Source organism: Tribolium castaneum, chromosome 8 (genome assembly GCF_031307605.1).
Source record: "Tribolium castaneum strain GA2 chromosome 8, icTriCast1.1, whole genome shotgun sequence".
NCBI classification, from domain to species: Eukaryota; Metazoa; Arthropoda; class Insecta; order Coleoptera; family Tenebrionidae; genus Tribolium; species Tribolium castaneum.
The window spans coordinates 11450104-11470741 of NC_087401.1; the positions used below are offsets into that span (position 1 = coordinate 11450104).

The 20638-nt window shown below is 30.4% G+C and overlaps 1 protein-coding gene across 1 annotated transcript in view; it reads left to right on the forward strand.

The window, feature by feature from the left end:
- Positions 1-20638, forward strand: part of LOC655215 (two pore potassium channel protein sup-9) — a 79730-nt gene that overhangs the window by 5475 nt on the left and 53617 nt on the right. Inside the window, exons 2-5 of the mRNA XM_961731.4 lie at positions 5150-5334; positions 9215-9515; positions 19653-19903; positions 20077-20231. Coding sequence (XP_966824.1) covers positions 5209-5334; positions 9215-9515; positions 19653-19903; positions 20077-20231 — 833 coding nt within the window. The 5' untranslated portion in view covers positions 5150-5208. The remainder of the gene's footprint in view (positions 1-5149; positions 5335-9214; positions 9516-19652; positions 19904-20076; positions 20232-20638) is intronic.

Below are 20638 nucleotides of genomic sequence, written 5' to 3' on the forward strand. Positions count from 1 at the left end.
ACTATGACAGAGAAGTGCCATAACTTGGACAAATTTTACTCAACTTGAGAAGGCGGATTCAAAAAAGCAATAAAAATGAATGGTTATTATATAAAATTTTAAACTTGACACAAATTTTTTGTAATTCCGAAAGTTCAGCCATTTATAAGTTAAAAGTTTCTAATGTAGGCCCTAAAAGAATCACTCTGTATGTAAACCGTTAAACAAATACAGTAACAACTGCGCTCTCTGGTGACACTACCGGAACTATGGAGGACGGGGACGTTTTATTTGTACGTCGTTTCACATCCTAACCTTTAGACATCCGTAGCGTAATGAATAATGAGTAGAAATGGTGGATGCGCCGGGATAGTTTTACGAGACGTAAACCAAAACTTTTTAATAGGATTTGTAACAAATTATTTGTGCTGTTTGTGTTACATTACGGTTATTTAACTTGCCAAGTCGCACAATTACTTATCGTTTGCTTGAGAAAATCAAGCTTGATTTAACTTCCTAATTGTTTCAGTTGGACGAAACGGAATTGATATTTTAAAATAACTGCCAACATTATCTCCTCCTACTGTATGTTTTAGAATTAATTAAAAGTTTTGGGTAAAAATTTACAGAAATGTGTGTAGAAATATTAAAAGAAAATTGTGGAAGAGCAAACTTGAAGAAAACAATCTCACAAGTTTACTTTCTCCCATTTAAGACATTAGGGACGAAATTAGATTAAATTAATAAATCTGAAACACCATGTTTCTACTTAAGTGAATTAGTATAAGTCGAATTAGTTAGAGCTAGTGCAATTAGCAAAATTTATTAATTTCATTAGGGGACGCTCTCAAAATTTTAATCGGACTAATTGTATCAAAAAATCCACCTTCCGAAAATTGATTTTCTTATCTCCAAAATGCAGGCGGGATGTAAATAAGTGTTGGCAAATCGCTCAGCGAGCCAGAAATTTTCTAATTAGTGTACTGTGTGATTCCGGTTGTACACACACATAAAATATGAGCTCGTTCCTGGAGAAATGTGTGTTTTGATTACCTGTCGTGTCGTCATATAAAACTTTCCAGACGGTTGTTTTTTACGGAGACGTCTCGTCTCGTGTCTTCTTCGATCGCTTGGAGCGACAAAGACGGCCGCTTTTTGCGTGAGCTGTCGCAACAATTCAATTTTATACTTCATTTCTGTGACGCAGAATGTGGGTATTGTGTGATGAATTGCGAAAGAATGACGATTTTTTACGGGTTTTGTCAAAAAAAATTAATAAATACGATCACACAGGGTGACTCGACTGGAAATAGATTTGAATTTTAAAAACTTGTGTACACTTTAAACATTTCCATCAAAGCTGAGCAGCAATTATTTGTATTTACGGCAAACATATGAGCCAGAAATGAGCACTATCACTAATCCGCTTTGTTGATGTGTATCTGAATATGTTGTGTTTTCATTCCGAACGTTCCTATTACTTGCTCAAACTAACAACTGCAACTTGAACAATACATCAATTATTCGGCGACGTGTATTCAATATATCGGCTCCGAAAATAGGACTTTAAGACGCTTGAAACCAAAGTTGAGATAACTTTGTGCAGCGGGTTCAACAGTTTTACAAGAAACTTGTCGAATAATAATTTAACTCTTTTCTCTGCTCAAATTCCTTCGAGATAATTTAGTAGATATGCCTAATTTACGGCCCGGATTTGGGCTTTGATTCGCTGAAATTTTATATCCCTGTGCGGAAAGTTCGAATTTTATAGCCGTTTAAATTTTACTGCAGTTATATTGTTGTGCCCTTTTATACACTCTTAAATATTAGTACGGCAAAAAGCCACTTATTTTTCCGGTCTTAAGTACCAGAATTGAGAAACTTTGATCAAACTCGAATATAAACATTCTCTCGGGTTAGTAAAACGTCGTGTTCAAATTGAGGGAAAAGTGCTAGAAGCTAAATGCCGATTTAATTTCTATACACTAGTTTTAGTTTGTAACGAATCTTGTTGAAAAGTTTTAATTGTGAGACTCATCAAACTTGGGTAATCGCAATTTTCGTTAAAACGCTCGAATCTAATTTCTAATGCACTCAATTTAATGCATCTACTAGCTGACAGCAAATTCACTTAAAGAATTAAATCACTTGTTAAGTAGTTTAAGGGATTTTTGCTCACTTTGCCTGTCTCTATATTCATATCTAGGGATTCTGAGTCTGAATAAGCAAATAATAAACAAAAAAAATTTTTGATATATTTTTTTATTTAAATATTTAAATTAAAGTGGCAACATTAAATAATCCACTTGCAATTCAACTTGCAATTTATTTTGCCGAATTATGCTATAACTTCTGCCATTTTTTTATTAACTCGAAATTTAGGTGAATATGTTTTTTTTTTCTAAGTGAACGTTAAAACTAAGTTGGCAACGTAAGTAAACATGTAATGTTGCCAACTTAATTTTGCAACTTTGGTAAGAGTATACTTAATTAATTAATTAGACGATTTGAGACCATTTATTAATATTCTGTGATTTTGTAGGTTGGCAACATGTTGGAACTCTAATTTTGAAATTGTAACGTACTATTTTTAAAAATAATTATCTATTGTTGTGAATCTAAATAAAAAGTATGGGCAAATTTGTTCAGGATATGATTTTGCGTTAAGTTGGCAACATGACTTTATAACATTAATAAAAATATACCAAATGTTGTATCTTCTGCCTCTAATTTTTTTAATAAATATTTAATTAAAAACTTTGCTTTTTATTTCTCAGTAAACTTCAAAAGTAAATTGGCAACATGAAAAAATTATGTCATATTGCCAATTTAATTTTGCAATTAGATGCTACTTCGGTAAAAATATTCTTAATTAATTAAACGATCTGAGACACTATATTAATATACAGTGATTTTTTAAGTTGGCAACATGGCATAATAACAAAGGTAAAAGTATGTTAAATGAGTAATCTTTTGTCTCTACTTTTAAAGCTAGAAGTTTAATTAAAGACCTGGCATTTTTTATGGGTCAACTGCAAAAATAAATTGGCATCATTAACTAATTACGTAATGTTGTTTTATTAATGTTGCAATTTGATGCCATTTTGGTAAAAAGGTACTTAATTAATTAAACGATTTTAGACACTTTATTAATAATCTGTGATTTTGTATGTTGGCAACATCGGATATTTTTGAGGTAAAAGTTGCGATGTGTTGCCATTTCAATTTTGAAATTGTAAACTATTTTTTTTAGAAAGAATTATTTATTGTCGCTTACTTAGATAAACATAAGGAACAAATTTGTTTTGGCTGTGAATGTGCGGTTAAGTTGGCAACATGGCTTTATAACATTAATAAAAATATACCAAATGTTGTATCTTCTGCCTCTAATTTTTTTAATAAATATTTAATTAAAAACATTGCTTTTTATTTTTCAGTAAACTTTAAAAGTAAATTGGCAACATGAAAAAATTATGTCATATTGCCAATTTAATTTTGCAATTAGATGCCACTTCGGTAAAAATATTCTTAATTAATTAAACGATCTGAGACACTATATTAATATACAGTGATTTTTTAAGTTGGCAACATGGCATAATAACAAAGGTAAAAGTATGTTAAATGAGAAATCTTCTGTCTCTACTTTTAAAGCTAAAAGTTTAATTAAAGACCTGGCATTTTTTTATGAGTCAACTACAAAAATAAATTGGCAACATTAATCAATTACGTAATGTTTCCTTATTAATGTTGCAATTTGATGGCATTTTGGTAAAAATGTACTTAATTGATTAAACGATTTTAGTTACTTTATTAATAACCTGTCATTTTGTAAGTTGGCAACATCGGATATTTTTGAGGTAAGAGTTGCGCATGTTGCCATTTTAATTTTGAAATTGTAAACAATTTTTTCTAGAATGAATTATTTATCGTCGCTAACTTAGGTAAAAATAATAAACAAATTTGTTTTGGCTGTGATTTTGCGGTTAAGTTGGCAACATGTCTTTATAACAATGCTAAAAATATGCCAAATGTTATATATTTGCCTCTAATTTTTTAAATAGAAATTTAATTAAAAACATAGTTTTTTATTTCTAAGTTAACTTCAAAAGTAAATTGGCAACATAAAATAACTATGTCACGTTGTCAACTTAATTTTGCATTTAGATGCCACTTTGGTAAAAATGTTTTAAATTAATTAAACGATTTGAGACACTATATTAATACACAGTGATTTTTGAAGTTGGCAACATGGCATAATAGCAAAGGTAAAAGTATGTTAAATACTAAATTTTGTGTCTCTACTTTTAAAGCCAGAAGTTTAATTAAAAACATGGCATTTTTTATGGGTCAACTACAAAAATAAATTGGGAACATTAAATAATTACGTAATCAGATATTTTTGAGGCAAGAAATGTGACATGTTGCCACTCTAAATTTAAAATTGTAATTTTTTTTTTAAAATAATTATTTACTGTTGCTAACTTAGATAAAAATTATAAGCACATTTCTTTTGGCTGTGATTTTGCGGTTAAGTTGGCAACATAGCATAATAACAAAGGTAAAAACATGCTAAATGTTATATTTTTAGCCTCTACTTTTAGAACTAAAAATTAAATTATGTTTTTTTTAAGTTAACTTCAAAACTAAATTGTCAACATAAAATAATTATGTCATGTTGCCAACTTAATTTTGCAATGAGATGCCACTTTAATGAAAATATATTTAAATGATTAAAGAATTTGAAACATTTTATTAATACGTGTATCTTGTGGTTTTGTGAGTTGGCAACATCGGATAATTTAGGGGCAGCAGATGACGTGTTGCTACTCTAATTTTAAAATTATAAACTACTTTTTCCAAAAATAATTATTTATTGCTGCCAACTTAAATAAAAAGTAAAGTAAATTTTTTCAGGCTGTGACTTTGCCGTTAAGTTGGCAACATGAATTAAGAGTCAGTATTGCAAACTTAATTTAAATATCATAGACTACTAGGATGTGAAATTGAATTGAAGGCGTAGTATATTGCAGAATTTAACTTTTGACAGTCAAACAAATACGACAATCGTCTCATTATTCAAATGATGGAGGCCCCGCTTGTGCAACTATTTACATTTAATCTGTATTGTTTATCCAGTGACGTGCCATGAAATGAGTTTTCTTTTCGACAGAATGGCGGCAAGCGAGCGCTTGAGATGACAGGAGCGAACTATGACCGGAAGTGTGTAAAATGGAACGCAAGAGGTCTGTCAGGAGACAGCGAAGATATGAGAGACCTTTCGCAAAAAAGTGCAAAGATTTATGCAGACAATTTATCGCTTTTCTGTTTAGTAACGTCGGAATCATTGGACTTGTGGTGAGTATTTTTTCCAAGAATCTGACCCTCTTCACATCATGACACTCACTAGATTTGGCGGAATCCGGGGTGAAAAATTAAAAATTCAGAACACACGAAGTGAAAACACACAGTTTTAAAACGAAATTAATTAGTGTGTGCATACGGTGTTAGCACGGTTGAAATTTTAATGGATTTGGTCTCAGAAATGGACCTGCAAATATTAGCCGGAGCTGAAAAATTATTAATTGAAATATTGTTTATAATTTTCGCGCTGCCGTTTGATCTCCTTTAAATGCAAAGTCTATTTGAATAAGCAAATGATTGGAAATGTAAAACACACGTTCAATTTAAATGTTAAATGAAATTTCAGTTTTAATTAAATTCTAATGAAATATTTATTGCTTTCCTTGCAGTTTATGAAAATAATTTCGTGCTAATTTTAGATTCCAAACAAGCGAAATTGAAATTCAATGCAATACACTTTGTATTGAGAGCTAAATACAGAGGTAGATACAGAATGGCAAGGCAAATCGGTTAAGCAAAATTTATCTAAATCAAAAAAATTGATCTGAAATTTGTTCTAAATTTTGAGAACCGCTGAACTAGAATTATAAAAATTAGTGTAAATTTTAATATTATTGACTACACAAAAATATAAATTAACTTCTTGGTCCACTACGTTATTATTATATTTTAATTATTCCGGCGCATCCACCAAATTATATGCATTTAATTTAGTTCTTTTAAGTTGCAATTTTGTTGATAATTTATTTGAAGATAAGTAAAGAGTTATATTTTAGGTCAGTTACACATACGAAATATTGCTAAGCAATTTTCTAACACCCTGTATTTTTTGTTTACCTAATGGGAAATTATCTCGGCGCATCCACCAATTTTGCATCATTTTTTTAAGTATTAAATTTGGTTGTTTTAAGTTGCAATTTTGTTGATAATTTTTTGAAGATTTGTAAAGAGTTGTATTTTAGTTCAGTTACACATACGAAATATTGCTAAGCCATTTCCTAACACCCTGTATTTTTTGTTCATTTAATGGAAAATTATCTCGGTGCGTTCACCAATTTTGCACCAATTTTTTTTTCATTGTATTAAATTTGGTTGTTTTAGGTTGCAATTTTGTTGATATTTTTTAATGGATAACAAATCGATTAAGCAAAATTTATCTAAATCAAAAAAATTGATCAGAAATTAGTTTTAAATTTTGAGAACCGCTGAACTAGAATTATAAAAATTAGTGTAAATTTTAATATTATTGACTTCACAAAACGATAAATTAACTTCTTGGTCCACTACGCTATTCTTCTATTTCAATTATCCCGGCGCATCCACCAATTTTGCACCAAATTAGATGCATTTAATTTGGTTGTTTTAAGTTGCAATTTTGTTGCTATTTTTTTTGAAGATATGTAAAGAGGTGTATTTTAGGTCAGTTACACATACGAAATATTGATAAGCCATTCCCTAACACCCTGTATTTTTTGTTCATTTAATGGAAAATTATCTCGGTGCGTTCACCAATTTTGCACCAATTTTTTTTTCATTGTATTAAATTTGGTTGTTTTAGGTTGCAATTTTGTTGATATTTTTTAATGGATAACAAATCGATTAAGCAAAATTTATCTAAATCAGAAAAATTGATCAGAAATTAATTCTAAAGGTTTAGAACCGCTGAACTAGAATCATAAAAATTAGTGTAAATTTTAATATTATTGACTTTACAAAACGATAAATTAACTTCTTGCTTCACTACGTTATTTTTCTATTTCAATTATCCCGGCGCATCCACCAATTTTGCACCAAATTATATACATTTAATATGGTTGTTTTAAGTTGCAATTTTGTTGATATTTTTTCGGAGATAAGTAAAGAGTTGTATTTTAGGTCAGTTACACATACGAAATATTGCTAAGCCATTTCCTAACACCCTGTATTTTTTGTTCACTTAATGGGAAATTATTTCGGCGCATCCACCAATTTTGCACCATTTTTTTTTAAATGTATTAAATTTGGTTGTTTTAAGTTGCAATTTTGTTGATATTTTTAATAGGTAAGCAAATCGATTAAGCTAAATTTATTTCAATCAAAAAAATTGATCAGAAATTAGTTCTAAATTTTGAGAACCGCTGAACTGGAATTATAAAAATTAGAGTAAATTTTAATATTATTGACTACACAAAAAGATAAATTAACTTCTTGGTCTACTACCTTATTCTGATATTTCAACTATCCCGGCGCATCCACCAATTTTGCACCAAATTATATGCATTTAATTTACTTGTTTTAAGTTGCAATTTTGTTGATATTTTTTTGAAGATAAGTAAAGAGTTGTATTTTAGGTAAGTTACACATACGAAATATTGCTAAGCCATTTCCTAACACCCTGTATTTTTTGTTCACTTAATGAGAAATTATCTCGGCGCATCCACCAATTTTGCACTAATTTTTTAATGTATTAAATTTGGTTGTTTTAAGTTGCAATTTTGTTGATATTTTTAATAGGTAAGCAAATCGATTAAGCTAAATTTATTTCAATCAAAAAAATTGATCAGAAATTAGTTCTAAATTTTGAGAACCGCTGAACTGGAATTATAAAAATTAGAGTAAATTTTAATATTATTGACTACACAAAAAGATAAATTAACTTCTTGGTCTACTACCTTATTCTGATATTTCAACTATCCCGGCGCATCCACCAATTTTGCACCAAATTATATGCATTTAATTTACTTGTTTTAAGTTGCAATTTTGTTGATATTTTTTTGAAGATAAGTAAAGAGTTGTATTTTAGGTAAGTTACACATACGAAATATTGCTAAGCCATTTCCTAACACCCTGTATTTTTTGTTCACTTAATGAGAAATTATCTCGGCGCATCCACCAATTTTGCACTAATTTTTTAATGTATTAAATTGGGTTGTTTTAAGTTGCAATTATGTTGATATTTTTTATTAGATAAGCAAATCGATTAAGCAAAATTTATCTAAATCAAAAATATTGATCAGAAATTTTTCTAAATTTTGAGAACCGCTGAACTAGAATTATAAAAATTAGAGTAAATTTTAATATTATTGACTACACAAAAAGATAAATTAACTTCTTGGTCTACTACCTTATTCTGCTATTTCAATTATCCCGGCGCATCCACCAATTTTGCACCAAATTATATGCATTTAATTTACTTGTTTTAAGTTGCAATTTTGTTGATATTTTTTTTGAAGATAAGTAAAGTGTTGTATTTTAGGTAAGTTACACATACGAAATATTGCTAAGCCATTTTCTAACACCCTGTATTTTTTGTTCACTTAATGGGAAATTATCTCGGCGCATCCACCAATTTTGCACCATTTTTTTAAATGTATTAAATTTTGTTGTTTTAAGTTGCAATTTTGTTGATATTATTTAATAGATAAGCAAATCGATTAAGCAAAATTTATTTAAATCAAAAAAATTGATCAGAAATTAGTTTTAAATTTTGAGAAACGTTGAACTAGAACTATAAAAATTAGTGTAAATTTTAATATTATTGACTACACAAAAAGGTAAATTAACTTCTTGGTCCACTACGTTATTCTTCTATTTTGATTATCCCGGCGCATCCACCAATTTTGCACCAAATTATATGCATGTAATTTAGTTGTTTTAAGATGCAATTTTGTTGATATTTTTTTTGAAGATTTGTAAAGAGTTGTATTTTAGATCAATTACACATACGAAATATTGCTAAGCCATTCCCCAACGCCCTGTATTTTTTGTTCACTTAATAGAAATTATTCCGGCGCATCCACCAATTTTGCGCCAATTTATATGTATTTAATTTAATGGTTTTAAATTGCAATTTTGTTGATATTTTTTTATAGATAAGCAAAGAGTTGTGTTTTAGGTCAGCTACACGATCGCCGGCGCATTCATATTCCGCTTCGTCGAAAAGAAGTACCAGATGCAAGTGAGGCTCGACGTGCTTCGAATCCGCAACGAAACCGTATCGAAGTTCTGGAACAAGACCTTGGAGATGAACACTTTTGCCGAAGCGGATTATAAGAAACTTCTATTAGAAGAGCTCCTAATCTACCAGAAAAGAATGGTCAAGTTCATCCAGCGCGGGTACGACGGAGAGAACTATTCCGACAAGTGGTCGTTCGCCGGCGCTTTTCTTTATTCACTCACGGTCATCACCACAATTGGTGGGTTTGTGTTTTTTTTAATTAAAACTCTATTCGAGCAATAAATGATAAATTGCTGGAGCATTAATAAATTCTAATTACAACAAAGCAAGTTAAAAATAAAACACGGTGATGATGACGAGGGTTGAAATTAACCGCCCCCTCGCGCGCGGATGCCATTATGTGTGACGGAGGCAATAAATCAAAAGTGTATAGTGTAAACATCAAGAATGCAGCCGATGTGAGGCTGTCGGGAGATAAGCTTTGTGTTTTGTGCAATTGATCAAATTTAATTAATTCGTAATCGGAAGAGATTTGGAAAAAACGTTCAGTCCGACCCTGTATTATGAAACTTAGGCTAAGCCATTTAGTAATTTCAACTATAATGGCATTAATTAAACGGCAAAAAGAAGGACGACCATGTCGCCGGTAATAAAAAGTAGGTGAAAGGAAGTTGGAGTAAAGTGCACTTAAAATAATATGATTAACGCTATTTTAGACGGAAATTCTGATGCAAAAACGCTCCATTTCTCCCGGTCGGGTTGGCTCATTGGAGCACGAATTATATCCGAGCAGGGAGGAATTAATAAAAAAGTGTAAACGTGTGAATTAAACATGTGTAAATAATTTTTTGTGTTTATTGTTTAATTTTGTATTGCTTTTCACGTTTGCGCTCGACTTTCTGACCCCTAGTTCACGATATTAGATAATCTCGCATTAGTGAATTTCTACACGTCCTCTTGTAAATTCCATATTAATTTAGCTACAAAACAAAAATCCCTAAATGCCTCAAAGCACGTCTCTCAGCATCCTGTCCAATATAACGAGATATTAGTCTGGAAGGAGATTATTGGTGAAAGGGTCTTCCGCTCCATCGATTGTCGCTTTAATTCATAATCCGTCTTAAGCCCGAAATTTGACCCTCCCACACCCATATAAAGTTTACACCGACTTGCAAATTAGAAGAGACACAAATTGTAACACCTTTATTTTGGGACGGTTGTAACTAACCATTAAATAATGGTTACAAATGTTTTTTTTTCATCGACTACTAATATCTCCTAATATCTCCACAATGTAACTTTAACATCCCCACTTGTTGGAGATAATTCCTCATATTACGACAACATTACTTCTCTCTCCAGCTCTATTGAAATCGAAGATTTTTTTCTTGAAATTTTTATTTCCATTTTTTTGTTCCCTGCAAAGTTCCTTTTAGCTTTTTTTTACTGTTCACCACTTAATAAAGTCTGAGATACTGATTTTGTATTTTCGAAAGGTTTAATTTTATCATCTTTACATCTTTGATGTTCACGTTCTGGGTATGTCTTTTTTTGTGTCTTGCATTTTCATCTTTATGCATAACATTTTTAATTTCAAATTTTTTTGCCTTGAATTTTTGGCATTTTATTGGAGATTACGTCTTTTAACTTTTCTTGACGATTATTTTCATTAAGAAAATAGCCAGAAATTTTTTCAATTTTATTTCACTGTCAATTGCCTTCAGTTGTTGGGCAATTTTAATATTTTAAACACATTGATTTAAATAATTATCAAAACTAATTTTTCTATTAGAGATATAATACTTGAGAAACCTTGAAATTTATAATTTTTTTTTCAGTCTATCACAAACTTCTTTTCTAATTTTCAATTCTCAATTTACCTGAAAATACAGCCTGTTTCGTCTAAATCCTACATTAGAATAAAACATAATAGAATAGAATGAAACTTTATTTAAAAAAAATACTTCATAATGGCACCAAACAAGTCAAAAATATTAAATAATATAGAAAAATAGATAAATGAAACAATACATTTAAAAAATTAAATCTTGTATTTAAAATACGGACTGTTTAAAAGAAGTGTAGGATCCTAGGTGGTTCTGGAATTTGAATTTGCCGCATTTAATTATCTTAGATTGTATAAATCTAAAGATGTAAAACCTAATACTACATAAACTATTTGAAAAACACATTAAATTTTTTTTTAAATTACAATAAACTAATTTTTATACTTAAAGAGTAAAAACATTTGCTTCATAAATAAATCTTGAGACGTTTTTTAAACTTGTTAAGACAATAGAAGTTTTTATAAAGATATTTATTTGAAAGTTGCTACTCAGCCATAATCCAGTGAGTTCTGCTCAATGAAAATATTTTTTTTCAAGATGGCTGCACTTCCGGTTGTATCGAAAGTCGCTATCAACTTTCTTATTTTAAATGGAAAACTATGTTTTTTACTGCGTTTTTGGATTAGTTAAGTTATTTTAATGCCGTTTTTATTAGGTGTCCTTATTCCTAAGTTTAACAGTTTTCGAGATATTTAAGATTTTTTGAACATTTTTGGATTTGCACCTGTCACTTAAAAAATCGCTAGCTCTCTTAGTTTTAGAGATTTCGAAATTATATTTGAAGAATTAAAAGAAAAAGCCTATGTCTGTTCTCCAGTGTATTTAAAATTGGAAAAAAAAATAAATCTAAAACTTTTAAGGTTAATTTTGAAGAACTTTAAGTACCTATAACTTAATTTTTTGAATAGAATGTCCCAATTTTTATTTTACTAGATGAAGGAGAACTTTTTTCTGCATCGATCTATATTAGCATTCCCTACAACTATCTTGTATCCATGGCAATCTATGAGAAAAGACCTATGGCTAATAAATTTCTCAGTACCAACAAAAAGTTATTGTAACTTGAAAATTATTAAACATAAGTTTAGGGAATGCTAATACAGATCGATGCAAAATTGAAATTAAATTTTCTTCGATCTAATGAAATAAAACTTCTGGCATTTCATTTGAAAAAAATGAGTTATGGGTTCTTAAAGTTCTGAAAACTTAGCTTTAAACATTTGAAGTTTGTTATTTTTTCTAGAAATTTGAAAACAACAAAGGAAAGATTTAGAATTTCTCGTTCAATGAGCGGAAAAATATTTCCAAATTTTAAAAATGGCAGTGATATCGATTTTTTACCGAAAGGTGTGAATTAAAAAAAAAATTAAAAACCCTAAATATTACGTAAACGGCTAAATTATAAAAAATACCTTCAAATAACTCTAGCAATTCGAAAACGCATTAAAAAATATAGCTTTTTATTTAAAATAAAGAAGTTGATAGCGACTTCTGGTATAACCGAAAAGTCACCATCTTGAAAATATTTTCATTAGGCAGGACCTAAGAATATATGGTTGTGTACAAATTTTCAGAGGACTAACATTATCCGAACTACTAAATCTTTTAATGTAGTATTTAGACGTAACACCCTGTATGTGATTTGACACTAGACACAATTGCTGCTAACGCTTTTTTTCTATCTTCTTAACTTTTTTATTTTTTTTTTAAGTTTTTCTGAAGAACTCTTGTAGGCAATGTAGCTAGTTTTACCGATCCCAGTGGCACTTTCTTTACAAATTTTCTTAGATAACTGGAGTTAGTTTGTAAATTTATTTTGACACTCCCGTAGCAAACTACACACCGTAGAATAACACACATGTTGTTTTTACATCGCCAACTAATATCACAACAACATAACTTCGCCAGTTTGATAATTAGATGATAAACCTCGAGGGATGACCCAGAAAACAATTTAATCGGAATTTATCTGTTGATTTCACCCGGCAATAAATTACCCCGTTTAGCTTTTCACCGACATTTTCTGCACGGCAATCTTTTTTTACTTCTTCCAAGTCATAAATTCGCGCGGGTCGCTTCTAATTAACGCTCGAATTTCCCGCCGATATTTAATTCGCTCGTTACCATTCAAATTGGGTTTTTCTTCGACGACATCGACAGGCCGTTCATAATTGATAACTTCCGAAAACCGGAAAAATTCCGACTCGTTAAAACTTTTCCTCGCTCGACTAATGTCTTTATGCAAACTTTGGGGTAATTTGTCAAAGGGTGAAGCCGTTCAAGGGACAATTTCGTTATCACTTTGGTTACAACATCCGGATTTGTAATTGAATCGCGGAAAATAACAAAAAAACGCACAGTGGACACAATCCTACAAACTTTAAAACCCCAGTTTTTAATTTCCAGATGCAACGCCGACTGTAATTTAATTTAGTGACTGTCGTCTCTAAAGTTGTGCGATTTAATTGAAGTAGTGGAGATTTTTTAATTACCGATTTTTAACACGCATTCCATTTATTATTATAACAGCGCGATAATTCAACCATCATTACCATTAATGTGGGCACGTTAGCGTCGCTCGGTGTTAAAACTAATTTATTACGGGCCTGTCTAATTTACACAGCCCGGGGTCGTTTTGTGTTTTTCCTCTCCGGTCGCCTTATGTTTTGTCACCAGGGATGAATGGTAATAATGAACAGTTACGCAATTAAAGGCCTGATAAAAGCGTATGTGTGCGTCCGTATGTTTAGAAATTTGTCGGATCGTTTAAAATGAATAATGGCGGCCTTTTGGTTTGGGACAAAGCGCAGGGATGGACTCGGCTTTTAACGCTGATAATAAAGCGGATGAAATCCTAGTGGAATTGATTGATGAATCATTTTTGGGTGGAGAGAGTTTTAAATTGGTGGATGCGCCGGGTTAACAACGAATTCTGTTTTTGCATCAGAGTAAATAATTTTTATCGCTGCCAATGGACAACTACAGGGTGGTCCAGCCCAGTTTCCGTTAGACTTTTGATATTTTGTAGATATCATTTATACTCTAGGACACAATTCAAAAATATACAGCGTGGCGATTTTTGAAACAGGTCAATTTTTATTTTTTCTGGCCTACTATTTGGTATTATTTGGTTTTTGTTAATTAGTTGTCAAAAATGCAGAGCCATCTCTAACTTCTTTTTTTCAAATATAATGGTAGGTCAAGTGAAAGCCTTTTTCGCAAGCAATACAATTTATTTTTTTAAATTCTTTTAAAGTTTACGTGATAAAAAAATCAAAATCAACTTTATAAGTTGAACAATATTTAATGTAACAATTGTTTAAAAAGGGCACCGTTTTTCTCCTGGGAAATAACATAACGATAGTTGCATGAATTTCTAACATTTTGCAATATTTCTAGTGTGATTTGCTCAATTTCAACTTATAAAATTGGTTTTAATTTTTTTATCGGGTAGGCTTTGAAAATATTCAAAAAACAAAGAGTGCGTTGTATTGCTTACAAAGTGCTCTTTCATATGAGGTGTCACACCACATACCGTTATATTTGAAAAATAAAGTTGTAGGTGGCTGTGCAGTTTTGACAGTTTTGACATAATGAACACAAAATAGTACATTATATACAGGGTGACCTGACTTGACCTGACCTGTCTCTGAAATTATTACAAAAATTGCCAATGTCCAAGTTATAAATTTTATTCCAGTTAAAAATTCCACACTATATTTTGAGTATACATAGTGTCTCAAAAATTTAGAAATTTAGAAAAAATTAGAACATTTAATTGTTTTTATTGTTTTTTATAGTTTTGCAATAATAAATAACAAGGTAAAAAGATTACATAATGAACACAAAATAGTACATTATATACAGGGTGACCTGACCTGACCTGACCTGTTTCTGAAATTCTTACAAAAATTGCTAATGTCTAAGTTATAAATTTTATTCCAGTTAAAAATTTCACACTATATTTTGAGTATACATAGTGTCTCAAAAATTTAGAAATTTAGAAAAATTTTGAAAATTTAATTGTTTTTATTGTTTTTTTTATAGTTTTGCAATAATAAATAACAAGTTAAAATGATTACATAATGAACACAAAATGGTACATTATATACAGGGTGTCTATTTTTTGAGCTCCATCATGAGGATCTCAGTTATTATCGGAGATATGAGGTCGGTTATATGTTGAGCAAATATCGGCAAGAAAATTTTATGTGTCATTTTTAGTTTTTGAGTTATTGAGAAAAAAACGGAAATTTGTTATTTTCGTTTTTACTTTTTTAAGAGAAAACTAAAAGAACTATATTTTTTTAAATAGGATGTTTTTAAGGCACTTTTTTACAAGGAATCTAAATCTGTCATCGTATTTTCCATGGCGTTCTTGATGTCAGAGTTACAACACAACTTTGGTTTTTCTTATGGAAGCCATATTTGCATTTTGTATTTTTGAAAAATGTTTTTATTTTTGATTACAACGATGTATTACATGATATGATTGAATCTTACATGCTGATCAAAATGGAAACAAAAGCATTTTTGCGAAGAGTGATTTGGAAAAAACGCATACACTTTTGTTTTTAAACAAACTAGATTTTGGAGGTTTAATTGAATTTGGATCTCAAAAGTTCACATTTTCGCCAAGTTTTCTTATTTAAAAATTTGTTGAGAGGTTTTACTGTACAAGTATCAAATATGACGTCTATAAAAAAACAAAGTTGAGTGTTGTAACTTTGATATAATAACCGTCATAGAAAAAGCAGTGACAGATTTACATTTCTTGTACAAAAGTGCCTAAAGAACTTAACTTAAAAAAGTCCAATTTTTTGGTTTTTGCTTAAAAACATAAAAACAAAAATTGATTTTTTACATTAACTCAAAAACTAAAAATAACATCAAATTTTTTTCAGATGTGAAAAAAGTACACAAAGTGAAACACTTTGTATAATCAAAAAATATTTCCCTAAGATACGGCCTAGAGTATAAATAACTTTACTGATAACTGAGCTACTGAAGACGGGAGCTGAATTAGACCACCCTGTATAATTTTCAGCCGAATTGTGCAAAATACGCCCACAAACTAAACGAACACAAAATGTGCAAAATATTATTTCTGCCAATATTTAACTGATTGCAAAATTGGTGGATGCGCCGGGTCAGCGCGTTATTTTCGCTTTAAATCATTTTTGTCGCTGCAAAGGTATTGTTGGCTTATTGATTTCAAGTATTACAGCAATGCTCGTGGATGGAAACTACAATTTTTGCTGGTTTTGTAAAATATGAGATGTTCGCGATAAAACGTGTTTGTTTTCATTTGTGTTTCAATTACACGGAAAATAAACTGAAACAGGATAATTTAGTTTAGACAAATAATAATAAATAATAAAAAACAGTGTGCTGCATCTGTCTTTGATTTATAAAACGCACGAACTTTGGTCTAGTCTTTGATGAATAAATAATCAAGGGTCGCCCCAGATTATAGATTCCTGGTCATTCCATCACAAGTTTCGATAGTAGGTGGTCTCGTGGGTGCGTCAAGCGAAAATTACATCGAATTTCCGTCGTAACAGGAAGTTGCACGATTTCACTTAAATAGGCAATTAGTTTGCTTATTGACAGTAATAGAGACAGAGCGGTAACGACGATAATTTTTCTTTGAATTCTTACGAGTTTCATTAGCCCGGTCCACGTCTGGCGTTGACGCTGCCTTGATATATTTGACGAATTAGTGTGACACAGTTCAGGGTTACATATTTATAACCGTCACGTTGGATAGATGGATGATCTATCGAATTGACATCCAGGTCAATCTTTGCTGGAGTGTGACTAGAATTGTGCGAGAAAAATACCCACACAATACAGGCTGATTCTTTTAGGGCCTACGTTAGAAACTTTTTAACTTCTAATATAACTAGCGCTTTAAGATTTTGTATACGATCTAAATCAACCATTTTGAGTTCAAATAAATTATTTTCAAAATGACTGAATTTATGAAACTACGAGAAATTGGTTTAAGGTTTAAAAAGTTAATGATGGTTAAAAATGATCATAAAATAGTTTTTTTTATAGGCAATCTAAAAAACATCAATTTGTATGCAGACTTTTATTAACATCGTCTGTATCTATCTCTTACAGTATTTGTAATAATCGCAAAAAACAGAATTTTGGTTCATTATTTTCATTTAATCAAGTAGAAGCAGAAGCTAAAACTTGGTTATCTACCATAAAAGTTTTGTGATTTCTTCTAAATACAATGTATTATTGTCCTTTTTTTTTCTGTCATACGAATATATATAAGCTATAATTAAATATTATTTTTTTATGGCTTATTCAATAATGAACGAGCTAAAATCTAAATAAAATATTAAAGTTTGACAATTGTTGTTCATTTTGCAAGGTCTAATTGATTAACTATATACATTACGAAATAATTTTTTTCTTTTGATTTTTTTCAAAAACTGTAAGAGATATGTATAGGACGTGTTGATAAAAGTTACCATAAATATCAATATTTTTTTGATTGCCGTTAAAAACATAGAGTCGTTCTATTTAAAAAAAAACAGAGTTCTAGCAGTTTTTTGAAAACCATTTTGAAAAAATCATACTGGCCATGATTTTTGACAGTTGACACTTTTAAAAATTCTAGAAAACTCTTCAAACCTTCGGTTATCGAATACAAACAAAATTGTTCACTCATCGCAAAGGCTTCAATGGCTGTGGTATCTCACATTAACTCTTGCAAATAAAAATTAAAAAAAAATAAATTATTTTCAAAATGGGAGAATTTTCGGAACTATGAGAAGTTGGCGCCAAATTTGACATTTATATAGTAACCATTTATTTTTATTGCACTTTTGAATTCGACTTTTAAAATTGAGTAAAATGTACTGTAGTTGTCAGTTTTTTTATTCAAATTTTTATTTGCAAGGATTTATTTAAAATATCACAGCTTGTGAACCTTTTACAATAAGTAAATGATTCTTTTTGCGTTTGATAGCTAAAGGTTCAAAACGTCTTCTCTCGTCCGTAGAATTGTCAACTGTCAAATTGCAAGGCTATTGTGATTTTTTGAAAATGACCGATTAAAAATGATTATAAAACAGTTTTTTTTTAAACGAAATGATCTTGTTTTTTCAATGACAATCAAAAGAACATCAATTTCTTTGCAGACTTTTATTAACATCTTCTATATCTATCTTTTATAGTATTTGAAATAATTGCAAAAAACAGAATTTTGGCTCATTATTTTAATTTTTAATAAAATAAAATTGTACTATTAATCACAAAATGTTTTATTTCTTTACCATTTTTCTTCAAGAAGTTTAAAATTCGATGGCAGACTGACTGAGTTACTTTACATAATTCACTATCATATAGTAAACCATAATTAAATATGATTGTTTTATTGCTTACTCGATAAAAAAACAGCTAAAAACTAAATAAAATATTGAAGTTTGACAATTGTTGACCATTTTGCAAGGTCTACTTGATTAACTATGAAAATTACGAAGTAAAGTCCGTTCTTTATGATTTTTTTCAAAAATTGTGAGAAAGAAGTATAGGACGTATTGATAAAAATGACCATAAATATCGATGTTCTTTTGATCGCCGTTAAGAAAATAAAGTTGTTCTATTTGAAAAAACTGAGTTATAGCAGTTAATTTTTTTGATAACCATTTTGAAAAAAATCATGCTAGCCATGAATTTTGACAGTTGACAATTTTGAAAATTTTGGAAGACTTTTCAAATCTTCAGTTATCGAATTTAATAATTGTTGACCATTTTACAGAGTCTACTTGATTAACTATGAAAATTACGAAGTAAATTCGGTTTTTTGGATTTTTTTCAAAAACTGTAAGAGCTAGGTATAGAACGAATTGATAAAACTTACTATAAATATCAATATTCTTTTGATTGCCGTTAAGAAAATATGGTCGTTCAATTTGAAAAAACTGAGTTATAGCAGTTTTTTGAAAACCATTTTGAAAAAATCATACTAGCTATGAATTTTGACAGTTGTCAACTTTTAAAATTGTAGAAAATTTTTCAAACTTTTGGTTATCGAACGCAAAAAAAAAATATTTACTTATCGCAAAGAGTTCAATTTTACAAATATTCAATAAAAATAAGTTGTTACTATTCAAAATTTCAAACTTCCGAAAGCTTCGCCATTTTGAAAATAATTTAGTTGAACCTAGAATGGTCGATTAGAATCGTATACAAAATTTTTAAGCTCTGGCTGTATTAGAAGTTAAAAAGTTTCTTGGCCCTAAAGGAATCACCCTGTGTAACGATTTTTGTCAAAGTTTCGCCCTCACTCTGTACACCGCAGCAATTTTGAGCAACAAAAGCCGTGATATAACCAAATGCAACGTCTATTTACGGCATCCACTTTGTAGTCTATTTAAGCTTTGAAGCAACCCTTATTAGGGTAGTTTCACACTCAAATGCCTTATTAAGAAATATATCATCGCTATTAATACTTCAGTACCCAAAGCAATTCCACATTCAATTAGAACGCATTGTTTTTCCAGGCTATGGCAACATTTCGCCTCACACAATCGAAGGTAAAATAACAACTATAGTTTACGCAATAATAGGAATGCCCCTCTTCCTCCTATACTTATCCAACATTGGCGATATCATGGCCCGTTCCTTCAAGTGGGTTTACGCCAACTGCTGCCTCTGTAGATGGTGTCCAGGTGTGGCGAAGCGACGCGCTGAGAGGAAACGGGAACGCGCCCGTCTGGAGGAGGGGGAGGAGGAGGAGGAGGAGGAATATGAGGTGGGTGCAACTTTGTAACAAGGAATTAACAACGCTTTTCACTTTAGAAAAATGTAATACAGTTTCAGGAACAGTTTAAATGTCACGAGCTTAGCTGGGGTTTTAACGTGCCACGAGCACAATACCACATTTTCAATTTTATGCTGTTTTATTTTTGATTATTGCGTTGGCAGGTCGGAATGTACCAGAATTACGGCGATTTTTACAAGCAAAGACCATCGATTGTGAGTGATGTGAGTCAAGGGGTGACCGAAGGAGGAAGCGAGGAGTCGTACGATGTGCAGACGGTCACTGTGCCGGTCACCATCTGTCTGATGATTATGGTGGGGTAAGGTACTATTTTTGTGTCAGTTTTTAATTTTTGAAAGCTAACTTATTATAATATTAATATTTTTAAATCGAGACTATTTAATACATTTGTAATGTTTGAATTTTTACTAACAATTAAAGATCCAAAAAAAACGATATTGATAATATTCTCGTAAATTTTAATTTAAGTGTGTGCTACACAGCGGCATTTCCGACCAAATTTTAATTTAGCCCGATGAGAAACTTAAAATAAATATACTTACAAAAAATCACGGCACTCTGATATTAAAATACACAATTTCGTGGAGTTTTTGAAAAATTGCATAATTTTGTGACAATTAAAATTTATTATAATAAAGCATTTTTCGTTCGGTTATTAAAAAAAGTCTGACCAGAAATTTCACATTACCGATCCGGAGGTTATAG